General features: G+C 35.2%; 1 protein-coding gene across 1 annotated transcript; it reads left to right on the top strand.

The window, feature by feature from the left end:
• Positions 1–1,534: 1,534 nt before the first annotated feature.
• On the top strand, positions 1,535–13,864 carry epx (eosinophil peroxidase; the record flags this gene model as incomplete). Its single annotated transcript, XM_081355347.1, has 16 exons — positions 1,535–1,541; positions 2,484–2,568; positions 2,748–2,923; positions 3,146–3,278; positions 4,901–5,030; positions 6,139–6,345; positions 7,294–7,675; positions 8,120–8,280; positions 8,374–8,632; positions 9,995–10,165; positions 10,743–10,980; positions 11,837–12,042; positions 12,128–12,292; positions 13,367–13,450; positions 13,540–13,642; positions 13,705–13,864. 16 exons carry the CDS (start codon positions 1,535–1,537, stop codon positions 13,862–13,864), a joined length of 2,667 nt encoding a protein of 888 aa, XP_081211473.1.
• Between the last annotated feature and the right edge of the window lie 246 nt (positions 13,865–14,110).

Here is a 14,110-nt window from a genome sequence, read left to right as displayed (position 1 = left end):
TGTGCTGTTACTTTACCAAGTGATCAGATGCATCATTTTCACCTGCTGGACAGAAAACTGGTAAAATCCCACAGGCTGATACCTATGGCAAGCTGTTTCAACTTTTATTAATTTCCAGGATATGAATCCTTGATATCAACAATTCAACTTTCACTAGTTAAAATGATAGTTATTGATATCAGGAATTAGATTTCTACTAGTAACAATGGCTATTTTTGATATCAGAAATTACATTTCCACTAGTAACAATGATAATTCTTGATATCGACAATTCAATTTTAACTAGTAAAAACTATAATTCTTGATATCTGTAATTGTATTTTCACTAGTGAAATGTCACCATAGACTGCCATTCAAAATCAATTGTTGATATCAAGAATTGATTTCTTACTAGTTGAAATTCCAGTTTAACATATCAGAAATACAATTCTTACTAGTAAAAGCATTTATTTTTGATATCAAGAATTCAATTGTCACTAGTTGAAATATTCTTGTATCAACAAATAGTCTATTCTTGATATCAACAACTGAATTGCTACTAGTAACAAAGTTCATTTTTGATATCAATAATTCCATTTTCACTAGTGACAATGTTAATTTCTGATATCATGAATGTGTGATTGTTACTAGTAAGAAAGCCATTTTAGATATCTGAAATTATATTGATATCAGAAATACATTTTCAGATATCAAAAAATGAAAATTTTACTAGTAGCAATTCAATTGTTGATATCAAAGAATAGACATTTCATCTAGTGACAATTGAATTCTTGATATCAGTAATTCGCATTTTTGACTAGTAACAATGTAATTATTGATATAAAAAATTATATTTCTACTAGTATCAACAATTTATTTTGAATGGCAGCCTATGGTGACATTTCACTTGTGAAAATATAATTACAGAAATCAACAATTCATATACTGGAAATGAATAAAAGTTAAAATGGCTTGCCATAGATAACTGATAATATTACACCGTACTGTATAACACCTTAGTAACGTTGAACACGTTTGGTTCAGAAGGTGAAACCGTGCGCTGTGGCTCTATATGACTTGCATGAGGAGTGATTGGGTCGATTACCCCATTAGATAGAGGATGATGGGTTTGGATCAGCGCAGGACATTCGCTCTGTGTGTTGGGGATCGTTTGATGTTGAATTGTTGTCACCAGTCACACAGATAACCGAATTCTGCACATACCTGTAGCCCGAAGCCAGCGTATAAAAGTCAGTCCCCTCACACACAGCCGACACAAACCTTCTGAAACACGTAATTACACTGATTTGCACAGTCGCACATCATCAAACTGTTCAGATTGTGATGTATAAATACTCTGGCTAATTATTTTGCATATTTATAACATTATTTTTCTGCATTCATTGCTATTTATTTATTGTATTTTTGTACATTACCACTACTCTTCTGTACACAAGCCCACGCAACGCATAGTTTTATTCTGAAGCAAGAACAAAATGTTATATATTTTACAAGACAAAAAGTGAGAATACGAGACCGTACAGATGGATACGACATGCTTGGTAAGTACAACTAAGAAATACACTAATATATTATTTAAATGTTTATATTAATATCATTTTGTACAATAGGTGTATATTTGTGTATTTTTATAGTTTGTGTGTGTGTGTGTGTGTGTGTGTGTGTGTATATATATATATATATAATATATAATTTTTTGTTTTGAATCGTTTTTTATTCATTATTTTCATATTTATGTTATTTTTGTATAATAGTTGCAATAGTAGCAACTATACTGTAGTTATTACATGTGAAAAAAACATACAAAAATTACATATTCATGTAATTATTTTTTATATATATATTTTTAATTAGTTTTTTCATGTATAATAATTGTTTTGTATAGTTATTTGATTAATTATTATTTTAATATTTAAATTTTGTATACTAGTTGTATGTATGTGCAATAATTATATATAAAATAATTGTATAAAAACTATTACAAAAGTATGCAACAATTGTGCAAAATAATATATACTATATATACTATAATATTACACATGAAAAAATATATAAAAAATATTTTTGTGTAGTTGTCTGATTTTTTATTCATGTATAATAATTATAGATTGTGTGTGTGTGTATATGCATTAACATACATAAATTATTTTGTAAATTTGTATATGTATATTTTTCTTATTGCAGGAATCTTTCTCATGCATGATTATATCTGTATTTATGATATTGCTTCTGCCGCTGTCATCCACATCTCTTTTTCCTTCCCAGAATGCAACAGGTACTGAACTATATATGTCTAGTAGTTAGTCTTTTTCTGGGAAAAATAAAAAAATTGTAGCTTAATGCTTTCTTTGTGCTCACCAACTGCATATACAAGACTGACAAGTACATAATAAGACATTTTAATTCCATCACTGTAGTTTTTGTCAAATCAAATAGCAAAAGCTGAATGGCAGGTTTTGTAGTGTCATGTGGTGTTTTTCCAGTGTATTTGGGATCTAGTTTCATTCAGGAAGCTTTACGCCGAGCCAGAGAGCTGACCGATGCTGCGTACGATCACACCAATGAGAGGTGACATTTGCATACAGACTTAAAGAATACACCTTACTGCTCATTTGATTGAAGTATTAACCAATCAGAAATAGAAACGTGTAACTAGACACAAATGAGTGGATTTTTATCATACAGTCAGAGTTCAGAGCTACAAAATGATGTCATAAAGTATTTTTATTTCCTCTCATTTCTGTCAGAGTGAAGTCGTCTGTATCGGACGGTTCTGTCCGACCCAGTGACCTGTTGGCCTTGTTCAAACAAACTGGCCCGAAAACCAGAACCCACATCAGATCCGCCGAGTTTCTCGACAACACGGTAGAGCTGATAAGAGAGATGGTGTACACACACTCCATGGACAAACCCGACCTCACCGGTACATTAATAGACATTAAAAATAAACAAATAAGGGATTCAGATGGAGGTTCATGTTTTCACCTGTATTTTTGATTTGTGATGTCCGTCCTTCCTTTGTTCTTTTCTATTTCTCTGTTTTGAGTAATCCCTGTAATGCCTAAAATCGCTAGAAAAAAAAAGTTAACAAATGATCTTGGAAGCTCTTACAAGTCATCTCAACATTTGTTTGTGTGCATCTTAGAGCTTTTAAGTGCAGAAGACATGGAGACCATACTGCAGGTTACAGGCTGTTCGGCAGAGACGCAGAGACCCGTGTGTAAATCTGACTGTCTGTCCAAACGCTACCGTACCATCACAGGACACTGCAACAACAGGTGCTCATGCGTATTGCACAGGATGCCAAAATATATAATTTGTCGGTAACACTTTAGAATACTGTTCCTTCATTAATGAATAACTACACATGAACAAATGACCAGTCACAAGTCACACGGGTATATTTGTAGCAATAGTCAACAATACATTGTATGGGTCAAAATTATAGATTTTTCTTTTATGCCAAAAGTCATTAGGATATTAAGTAAAGATCATGTTCCATGAAGATATTTAGTAAATTTCCTACCATAAATATATAAAACTTTTATTTTTGAAAGTTTGAGTGAATGCAGGACAATCACGAACATAAATGGAGAACTTTAAAGGCGATTTTCTCAATGTTTTGATTTTCTTGCACTCTCAGATTCCAGATTTTCAAATAGTTTTATATCTGCCAAATATTGTCCTATCCTAACAAACCATACATCAATGGAAAGCTTATTCATCTCAATTTAAAAAAAAAAGACATATTTGACTGGTTTTGTGGTCCAGGGTCACAAATGAGTAACGCACAATTAACATTTTAGTAACTACTATTAACTAACAAGAAATTCTGATTGATGAATTGGTAAGTAATAGCGCTCAGTTGAATGTGCTAGTTCACTATTAGCTAATCAGTAACTACTATTTTTCATAATTCACTGAAGACTGTTAAGAACTACTTTATACATGTTCATAATTCATATTATAATGCATAATGTGAATATAAGGTAATGATAAAGCATTAGTAATGACCCAAGTGTTACTACATCTTTTTAAAGGAACAACTAATTATTTGGATACGTTTTCTAAAGTGAAGATCATGGGAACACACTAGTAATGACTAAAGTTTTACCAAATCCAAATCTTACAAAAATCTCAAAAGCTTACAATGTTTTTCACTTTAGAATACTGATCTAAATAATTAGTAGTTCCTTTAGATGGATGTAGTAACACTTGAGTCATTACTAGTGGGTTACCGTTGCCTTTTATTATAAATTATGCAATATTCATGTTAATTATGAACCTGTACATAGTAGTTCTCTGAGAGGTATGAAAAAAATAGTAGTGTCGGCACGCTGCCCATGAGACTATCGGTAGTTTAGTGCCGCTGCGCTTCGGGTGACCCGAGTTCGAGTCCCGGCTCGTGGACCTTTCCCGATCCCGTCCCCCGTCTCTCTCCCACCTCGCTTCCTGTCCACTCTATACTATCCTATCACAATAAAGGCAAAAATGACCAAAAATTAAATTAAAATTGTAGTTACTTATTAGCTAATAGTGAACTACAACATTCAACTGAGCGCTATTACTTACTAATGTGTTAATCAGAGTTTCTTGTTAGTTTAGAAGCTTTATTTTTATTTAACCAGGAGAGAAGACTCACTGAGATTTTAATCTCTTTTACATGAGTGTTGAGTTTGCATATAGAGTTATACATCAAAGTTACGACATACATTTATTATTTTTTTTTTATCAAATTACAAATTAAAATTAATGGTTAATAGTAGTTACTAGAATGTTATTAGTGCGTTACTCATTTGTGTCGTGTAGTGATTCATTGATTAAGAAACAGTATTCAAAAGTGTTACCCATTTGTCACTGAGTTTTAATTAAGCTCAGAAAACATCTTTTGACTTTGCAGAGAAAACCCTCTCTGGGGTGCAGCGAACACCCCTTATGCCCGCTGGCTCTCGCCCGAGTACGAGGACCCTCGAGGGGCCCCGAGGGGCTGGAACCCACAGCACACTTACCATAACTACACACTACCACCTGTAAGACTGTCTGAAAACTCATGGAAAAAATCTCAAGGAATTATTAGTCTTTAATCGTAGTTGGTTTGCATTTTTTACTTTCACAATTTTAAATTCAGTTTGTTTTATTATCCATTTGGTGGGTTTATATTTTGCTAAAGTGTTTGCATACAATGAGAAACCGTATTTTACAATACATTCTATATATGGTAGCACTTTATTTTAAAGACATGTTCTCCATGTACATACTATATACTTATCATAGTTATTACAATAACTAGGTAATAATTAGATACGCTGAACCGACCTCTAAACCTAACCTTTACCCATGTAGTTACTATAATAGGAAATAGTGAATTTCTTTTTACAAAAGCAAATTATATTTCTTATTATTACTATTTAAAGTCCCCCTGTGGTAAAAATCCTTTTTCTTGTTGTTTATATGTGTCTATGTGGTGTTTTTAATTTGCTTTGAGACAAACCATGTGCAAATTCATAAGTCAACACCATTGCTGAGTATTTTTTTCAGGGAAAAACTGTTTAAATATGTAATTTTGGTGATCAAAGATGAGTTTTAAGGGATAAAACTATTGACTATGGGGGACTTTAAATAATTAAAATTATTTATTTAACTCATAATTTACTTGAATTTAACTTTAATATGCAACTTGCTATGCAATCAACAATTTAATGAAAGATAATAAGTTAAAGAGTTTAAGTGTGGATTTTCTGTGTTAAACAAAATTGCAATATTGGCTCAACCAATGTTGTTATTTTTAAGTTTGAGTTTTTCATCTAATTATGCTATTTTTTTAAATATTTTTTTCATTTATGCTATTTGATATTTTCAATAGCTATAGTTTTAGTTAACAACTTTTTCACAGAGATATTTTCACAGTGATGCCATAGAAGAACCATTTTTGGTTTCCACAAAGAACCTTTCAGTGAACATTCTAAAAATATTTTTGGAATGTTATGTTAAAGGTTCTAAATGGAACTATAGATGTCAATATAGAACTTTTTTTTTTTTTTAAGTGTAGCTAGCTAAACTAAAGATGAAAATAAGACCAAATCAGCCAATAATGGTATTGAACAGAAGTTGAGTGTTCCAGTTACTCTCTCTTTGCAGGTCCGCAGTGTGTCGCAGGAGGTTTTGTACACTCATAATGAGAACATCTCTCTGGACACGTCTCTGTCTCATCTGCTGGTGGAGTGGGGTCAGTGGATCGACCATGACCTGACTTTGACCCCTCAGAGTCCCAGCACTGCGGCCTTTAAGACCGGAGCCGACTGCACACGCACCTGCAGCCGGGACACGCCGTGTTTCCCAATACAGGTGTGTACGAACACCCTGAAAACAGATGCTAGATGGTAGGACTGCCCCCTAATAATCGACTAACAATTAGTCAACTAGAAGAGGCTTGGTCGACCAAAATTGTATCAGTCGGTTAGTTGCAGAAAAAAAAAAGGTGAAATTCAGTCCGTGAAATCCAAACATTCACCCATCATTCATCAACCTCAAATATGGCTTATCACTTGAAAAATGGAAGTAGCAGCAACTTTACAAGTCCGTTCGCACTAATGTTAGCCTAGATAAATGTGCGCTATTACAAGGCACATAACTGTGTTTGTGTGGAGAGCGTTTACTGTATGACATACAGGCGCCGGCGCCATCACTTGAGTTTAACTTAGTCGACTAATCGCCTAAGAAAGAAAATAAGTTTAAGAGTTTAAGTGTGGATTTTCTGTGTTAAACAAAATTGCAATATTGGCTCAACCAATGTTGTTATTTTTAAGTTTGAGTTTTTCATCTAATTATGCTATTTTTTTATTATATTTTTTTATTTATGCTATTTGATATTTTCAATAGCTATAGTTTTAGTTGACAACTTTTTCACAGTGATGCCATAGAAGGACCATTTTTGGTTCCACAAAGAACCTTTCAGTGAACATTCTAAAAATAAACTCTATTTTCCCCGCTATAAATACATTTTTTGGAATGTTATGTTAAAGGTTCTAAATGGAACTATAGATGTAAAAATAGAACCTTTATTGTTTAAGAGTGTAGCTAGCTAAACTAAAGATGAAAATAAGACCAAATCAGCCAATAATGGTATTGAACAGAAGTTGAGTCTTCCCGTCTCTCTTCTTCTCTCTTTGCTCTTCTCTCTAATCACTTAAATGAACAACTACTAGTCGACTAGAAAAATCTTTAGTCGAGAGCAACCCTACTGGATTGTACACACTTCAGTCTGAACATCAGTCTCTTTTTCTTCGCGTTCAGATCCCCCTCTCGGACCCTCGCACGGGCACTCAGACCTGCATGCCGTTCTTCCGCTCGGCTCCCAGCTGTACGGGCGGCTCCGTTCCTCTCGGTCACCGGGAGCAGCTGAACGCCATCACCGCATTCGTGGATGCCAGCATGGTTTACGGGAGCTCGGATGCGCTTGCCGGCGTCCTGAGGAACCTCTCGTCCCCTCTCGGCCTGCTCGCCGTCAATCAGTTCCACTCAGACCAAGGGCTCGGCTTCATGCCCTACCTGACCCGCACACAACCTCACCTGGATCCCTGCGGCCCGCGAGAGCGGATCAACACCATCCCGCTGCCAAAGACAGCGGAGGGGCTCAACATATCCATAGGGAATAGATCGTTCTGTTTCCAAGCAGGTTGATGGCATTAATATTAAATAAAACCAATATTTATTTAATTTAATTTTTATTTAATTTAATTTATTTTATTTTATTATAATTTTTTATTATTTTATTTGAATTATTATTATTTTTTATTTTGTTTTATTTAAAAAAATAATAATTATTATTATTTATTTATTTATTTTATTTTATTTTCAGCTTATCCAGTGTGGGATGCTGGAGATGCAGTACAAACTGTAGTGTGTAGGCTAGGAATGTGCATTAATAAAGTTAATAGCTCAGTTTTTATTTAATGTTGACTTTAAGGGTATTACAGCTAAAACATCTTATAAAGAAACAGTATAATAGTCAATATTTGTGTCATTTATTTATTAAAAAATGTGCCAGCTAGGTCTTCACACTAATGCTTTCTGATTTAAACTGACCAGTTGTTGTGCTGTTTTTGTGGGCGTGTCTCAGGTGACTCTCGGGCCAATGAGCACCTGGGTATGATCGCTCTGCACACGCTCTTTCTGAGAGAACACAACCGGTTGGCTGAGGAGCTTCACAAGCTCAATCCTCACTGGAGCCCGGACACGCTGTACCAGGAGGCCAGGAAAATACTGGGCGCCGTCCACCAGGTGAGAAGATGTCCACATGTAAAATGAGTGTAAAACAAAAAAAGGTTTCTTAATTTATTCATGCATCTGACTTGCTGAATCTTGTTTTGGAAGATCTTGACATGGGATCACTACTTGCCACATGTCCTGGGCCGCAGTGCTAACCTGGTCCTCATGCCCTCGTACAAAGGTTACGACCCTGATGCTGACCCCAGCATCTCCAACATTTTCTCCACCGCTGCCTTTCGGTTTGCACACGTGACCGTGCACCCGGTTGTGAACCGCCTCGGACCGGATTACCGGTTGAGCCCCGAACACCCGGCTTTGCCATTACACCACTCTTTGTTTGCATCCTGGAGGATGGTGCAAGAGGGTTCGTTTCACAAACACACTTAACTAACAGATATCATCATATTTCACAATGTAATCACAGTACAGTAAGACGGTTGTTTTGTATTACAAGTTCTCTTAAATGTTAAGTTTTAATATGCTACTGATGCATTCATTAAATATGCACTACTTTGCATGAATTTCCAGAAATCCAAACATTGGATATAGCCAGGTTCAAAATGCTCGTTTGATTTTGTTGACATTAGAGTCAAACTTTTTTTAGAAGGGGTTTTGGATATATCTCTTTTTATCACTTCATAAATCCAAAAAAACAACACTTAACATCCAGAAGAAGAAAAAATGTCACCATGTTTTTAAGAATAAATTGTTATATAAATAGTAAAAAGTAAATGGTAATGTACATGAAAACCCCTTAGTAAAAACCTTCAAAATAGAGATAGCAATAAAGTTTGGTGTATGTAAAGCTGCTGAAGTGGAGATTTCGGACTCAGTGCAGGAGGAAAAACTCACAGCCTTTACAGATATGTATTATAAATTAAATCTAAAGACACGAGAAATTATAAAGTGTAATAAAATGTGGACCAAAAAAACAGTTACATGGGTCAATTATTATTATAATTTTTTTTTTACATAATAAGCTGAATAAATAAGCTTTCCATTGATGTATTTGGCCAAGATACAACTATTTGAAAATCTGGAATCTGCGGGTGCAAAAAAATCGAAACATTGAGAAAATCTCCTTTAAAGCCTTTCATTTATGTTCATGCTTTTGTTGCATTCACTCACAAAAATAAATGTACAAAATATCTTCATGGAACATGATCTTTACTTAATATCCTAATGATTTTTGTCATAAAAGAAAAATCGATAATTTTGACCCATACAATGTATTGTTGGCTATTGCCACAAATATACCCGTGTGACATGTGACTGGTTTTGTGATCCAGGGTCAGAAATAAACACTTAAAGGTGCAGTAAGTGATTTCTGAGAAACACTGTTAATATTTGAAATCAACCCAAACAAATACGCCCCTCCCGTCATTGCTCCGACCCCAAAATGCACAAACAGGCGATGCAAGAGTGGATGTGTCTTTATCATCGCTGAAGCAAAGCTAAAAAATGCTTCACAAAAAACAAAGCGAAGATGACAAACGAATAACAAGGAAACAATACTCAAGTGTAAATACAAGCAAGAGTTGGCTGTTAGTCTCCAGCGTCTTCAGACAAACAGAGACACTGAAAATGTGATAGAAGCAAAATAGGCCAAAGTCTCGAAAATTGATTAGTGCCTTTAGTGTTTAGCCGTAATTTTCATGATTGCATGTTCATTTACTCAACATGCACATCAGATTATGATGCATAATGAACATTTGTGTGTGTGTAGGAGGCATCGATCCTGTGCTGCGTGGTTTGCTCTTGTCCCCAGCGAAACTGCAGACAGCAGATCAGATGATGGTGGAGGAACTGACCGAGAGGCTTTTCCAGGCTCAGGGAGGGCTCCCGCTCGACCTAGCGGCATTAAACCTGCAGAGGGGGCGAGATCACGGCTTACAAGGTGCCTGTCAACAGCCTGCCTTCTAAAGCCCCGTTCGTCGCTAGTCTCTGTACTGTGTAGTCGCTTGTGGGTGTTCGTACTAGTGCTGTCGCTCTAATGTTATTGGTAGACTGCATGTCTGGCCACATCTATATAAAATACCATCACAAGTCATATATACAACTATATCATTTTAATTTGACTAGGAATTAGGCTCAAAAGAAACCGTATGCTGTTGGGAGAGTGTTTTTATATTACCACTGCAGTGTTCAGTGGATTAAATAATTTAGCCTACTAGATTAATGATCGATCAACCAACAAATTAACTCACACTGTCATAAATTACTAAAACGTCATTCGAATTTGACAAATAATCAATTTTCTTGTCCCTAATAGTCAACATTATGCAGGGGAAACTGTAAAATGAACTGCAGCAGTGCTAAACTTGCATCATAAAACTACAACACTCGAACTAAATGTGTGAATTAAACTCACTGAGACTGTCGACAGTTTCATTTCCATGCATCATTTTATTATTTCCATGTATGTGGTTACAGTCAAATCATATAAAACAGTGAAATCTTCATTCTCTCCGCAGGTTACAGTGCATGGAGAAAACTCTGCGGCCTCTCTGCCCCAGCGAACGAGTCTGATTTAACAGGGATTCTGGGTAATGTAGTTCTGGCCAGGAAGCTGCTGCATCTCTATGGATCGGCGGAGAACATAGACGTGTGGGTCGGGGCGATCTCAGAGCCCGCTCTGCCCGGGGGTCGCGTGGGGTCACTGCTGGCATGCCTGATTGCAAAACAGTTCAAAGCCCTCCGAGACGGTGACCGGTAGTGTGATGTTCCACTCCTTGTTTATTTAAACGTTGAGTGATTTCAATCTGGCATGATATTCAATTCAATTCACATTTAGCGCTAAAAACAATACACATCATTTCAAAGCAGCTTTACAGAAAGTACATGAGTCCACATTACAATTTAGAGTGATCTGTAACTGTCTAAGTTATGTATTTCAGAAATGTACATATACAAAAATCACAGTTAACTAAAAATGTATTAATTTAAACAATGTAATAATTTATATGTATGATATGAAGTACATAATTAACCCTCATCCTTCCCTCGCGCTTTGTAACACATCTTTCCCTTGCGGGTCAAAATGACCCGAAGCCCATAAAATTATACTTTATTTAATTTTGAAAATATTTTTTCTATTTTTTTTTTTCAATTTTTTTGTTATTTTTTATTTCATTTACCTTTTAAATGACTAGATTTGATTAATAAATAAATAGTAATTTAAGCACATTCCTCACATTCTTTTAACTCAAAATGAAAGAGTTGAGTAATATAAAGAGTGATAAAATAATTTTTTGGTGTAGTTTTAGTATTTGTAGTTTGAATTTTAAGCATTTTTAGGTTTTTCTGTGTGTACTGAAGCATTCCTCGCATTCCATTCATTCCTAAGGTGGTCAAATAGTCCCGCGAGTGAAGGATTTGTTACTTCTTTACATTTCAACCTCAAAAACTCCTTGAATCCTTTAAAAAAAATGTTTTTGTGTATTTGTGGTTCAAGTGCGTCAAAAGTCCTAGGGTCTTGGATCCCTCTGATGAACACTCAATTTATACAACTTTTTTTGGGGGTCAAAATGCCCCCCAAAATGGGTTTTAAATGGTAATTCTGGTTAAGGTTCTGGTGGCAGAGTGAAGGTGTGTTCAGCTCTGCTCAGAGAGACGCTCTCCACACTACATCTCTGTCCCGCATCATCTGTGACAACACACACATCCGACTGGTGCCCTTTGACCCCTTCGCACACACACTCCGCCCTGACGACCTGCTGTCCTGCACACGCATCGCCCACATGAACCTCTCAGCGTGGAGAGAACCAGACGCAGGTAATAGCGGTCGAAAGGAATCAAATAATCCTTTTATTTGATGTGTTTTATTCATATTCGCCCTATGATTTGGTCTCATTTTCAGACCCGGTCTGTGGTGCGGTGCCGCGGCTGCATCTGGGTTTCTCTGTGCTGTGTGACTCCACCGTGATGTATCAGTGTCCTACTGGATACTTGCTCCAGGGAGCCGCACACGTCACCTGTGACCCCAACACTCACAGCTGGAGCCCACAACCACCCACCTGCCACGGTTTCTGCTCACGGGTTTTAGATTAAATTAAATTAAATATGTAATATTACATTAAATGTGTAATATTAATTGTCAAATAACATTTGATTAAATATTAAATTAAATATTAAATATTAATACAAACTTTAAACAGTTTGTTAATATATTAAATTAAATGTTTAAATTAAATTTAGAAATTGACTATTTAAAAATTTAGAACAATGTTTTTATTGGTTATTTCAAATATTGATGAATGATCTACTCATTTATTTTGGATGTTAGGACATTCTTTAAACTAGACTAAACTATATTAAATATTAAATGTAAAATAACAGTAGACTACATTTTAAATTAAATAAATATTAATGATTAATATTAAACAATTAATATTAAATTAATCAATCAATTTAGTATTATTTAATTGTAAATACATTTACTATTAAACTTTTGGACATTTGAACATTCATAGACAGTCATTAAAATGAATTCAATGTAAAATAACATTAGATCCGATTATGGTAAATATGAATGAAAAAATATTTAACAATTAATATTAATGTAAAAACCTACAGAGTTTACTTTTTTTTCTGTATTGGAAAATATTATGTTAAAATTTATTTAAAATCCTGTCATGTTTACACTCATGAAAATATAAAAAGAAATTGCTATAATAACTAATGTGACATAAGAAGATAAATGAAGACGTAGTATTTATTTATTTTCTTACTTATTTCTGGTCTTATTTCAAACCATAATTTAATTTCCTGACATTATCTTACAATATATGTCATCACGTTACAATAATATCTTGCATGACATAAGAAAGTATGTCAATTTTCTTTCAATTTACTTATTTTTAATCATTATTTAATTTCCTATTATCGTTCTCTTATAAAAAGTTAGCTTTTTTATTTCCTAACAATTGACTAAGTTTAAAAAAAATTTAATGTAAAATAACTTTAGATTATGTGGTAAATATTAATGGCAAAATGTTAAAAGATTAATATTAAATCAAATATTGTAATAAAATTGGACCTGATTCATTTTACACCCAATTAAAACACATTAAAACAGTGTTTTTATTGGTTATTTCAGATATCGATGAATGTGCTGCTCATCCGCCCGTCTGCCCTCCACACCTGCAGTGCTTCAACACACCTGGAGGCCACACCTGTACAGGTGAGCAGCTCATCCCCATCAGTCTCCCACATCTACGGCATATATTAATCATAATCACATAAATGAGCTGTTATTTGTTGCATATGTAGAACCTGAAGCCCCGCCCCTTTCTGCCTCCTCCATTGTCTCGTCAGTGATGTCAGTCCTAGGGGGCGTGGCTTTGATTCTGCTCTTCCTCGCCTGCTACAAAAGGTGTCACAATCTCCAGTTCAAGCAGTTGTTTTGTATGTTTAAACGCATATACTTATACTCAGAATATCAATCCTGCAGAGTTTTCCTTCGGAAAGCCGAGACGGTGAAGGCAGAATGCTGTCCGAGAGGAAGATGAGGAGTCAAGGGAAAACTGGTTTGGAAAATGTGCAGATTTGGTCACAATCGGTCTGTGTTTACATGTTCAATATTCCAGTTTCATAACCACAGTCTCGTTCCACTGCGCTCGACCAGAAACACTGGACGGAAAACACACACGAATGAAACGTGTTCAAGCCTGCAAAGCATTTTTAACATTTCTCCCAGTGTTCTCGCCCTTGAGAAAAGCTTTTGTCCGTCGGCTCTCCCACGTGTGACGTCACATCAGCTGACGCACGAAAATCCTTGCTTTGTTGTAGCTTAGCCTTGAATTTGTACACGTATTGAGACTGGCATTTTGCTGTGACCTCA

Source organism: Scardinius erythrophthalmus (assembly GCF_964197995.2).
Source record: "Scardinius erythrophthalmus genome assembly, chromosome: 24".
Classification (NCBI taxonomy): Eukaryota; Metazoa; Chordata; class Actinopteri; order Cypriniformes; family Leuciscidae; genus Scardinius; species Scardinius erythrophthalmus.
The sequence above is the reverse complement of the archived record's forward strand: the minus strand, read 5'-3'. Positions and strand labels throughout refer to the sequence as shown.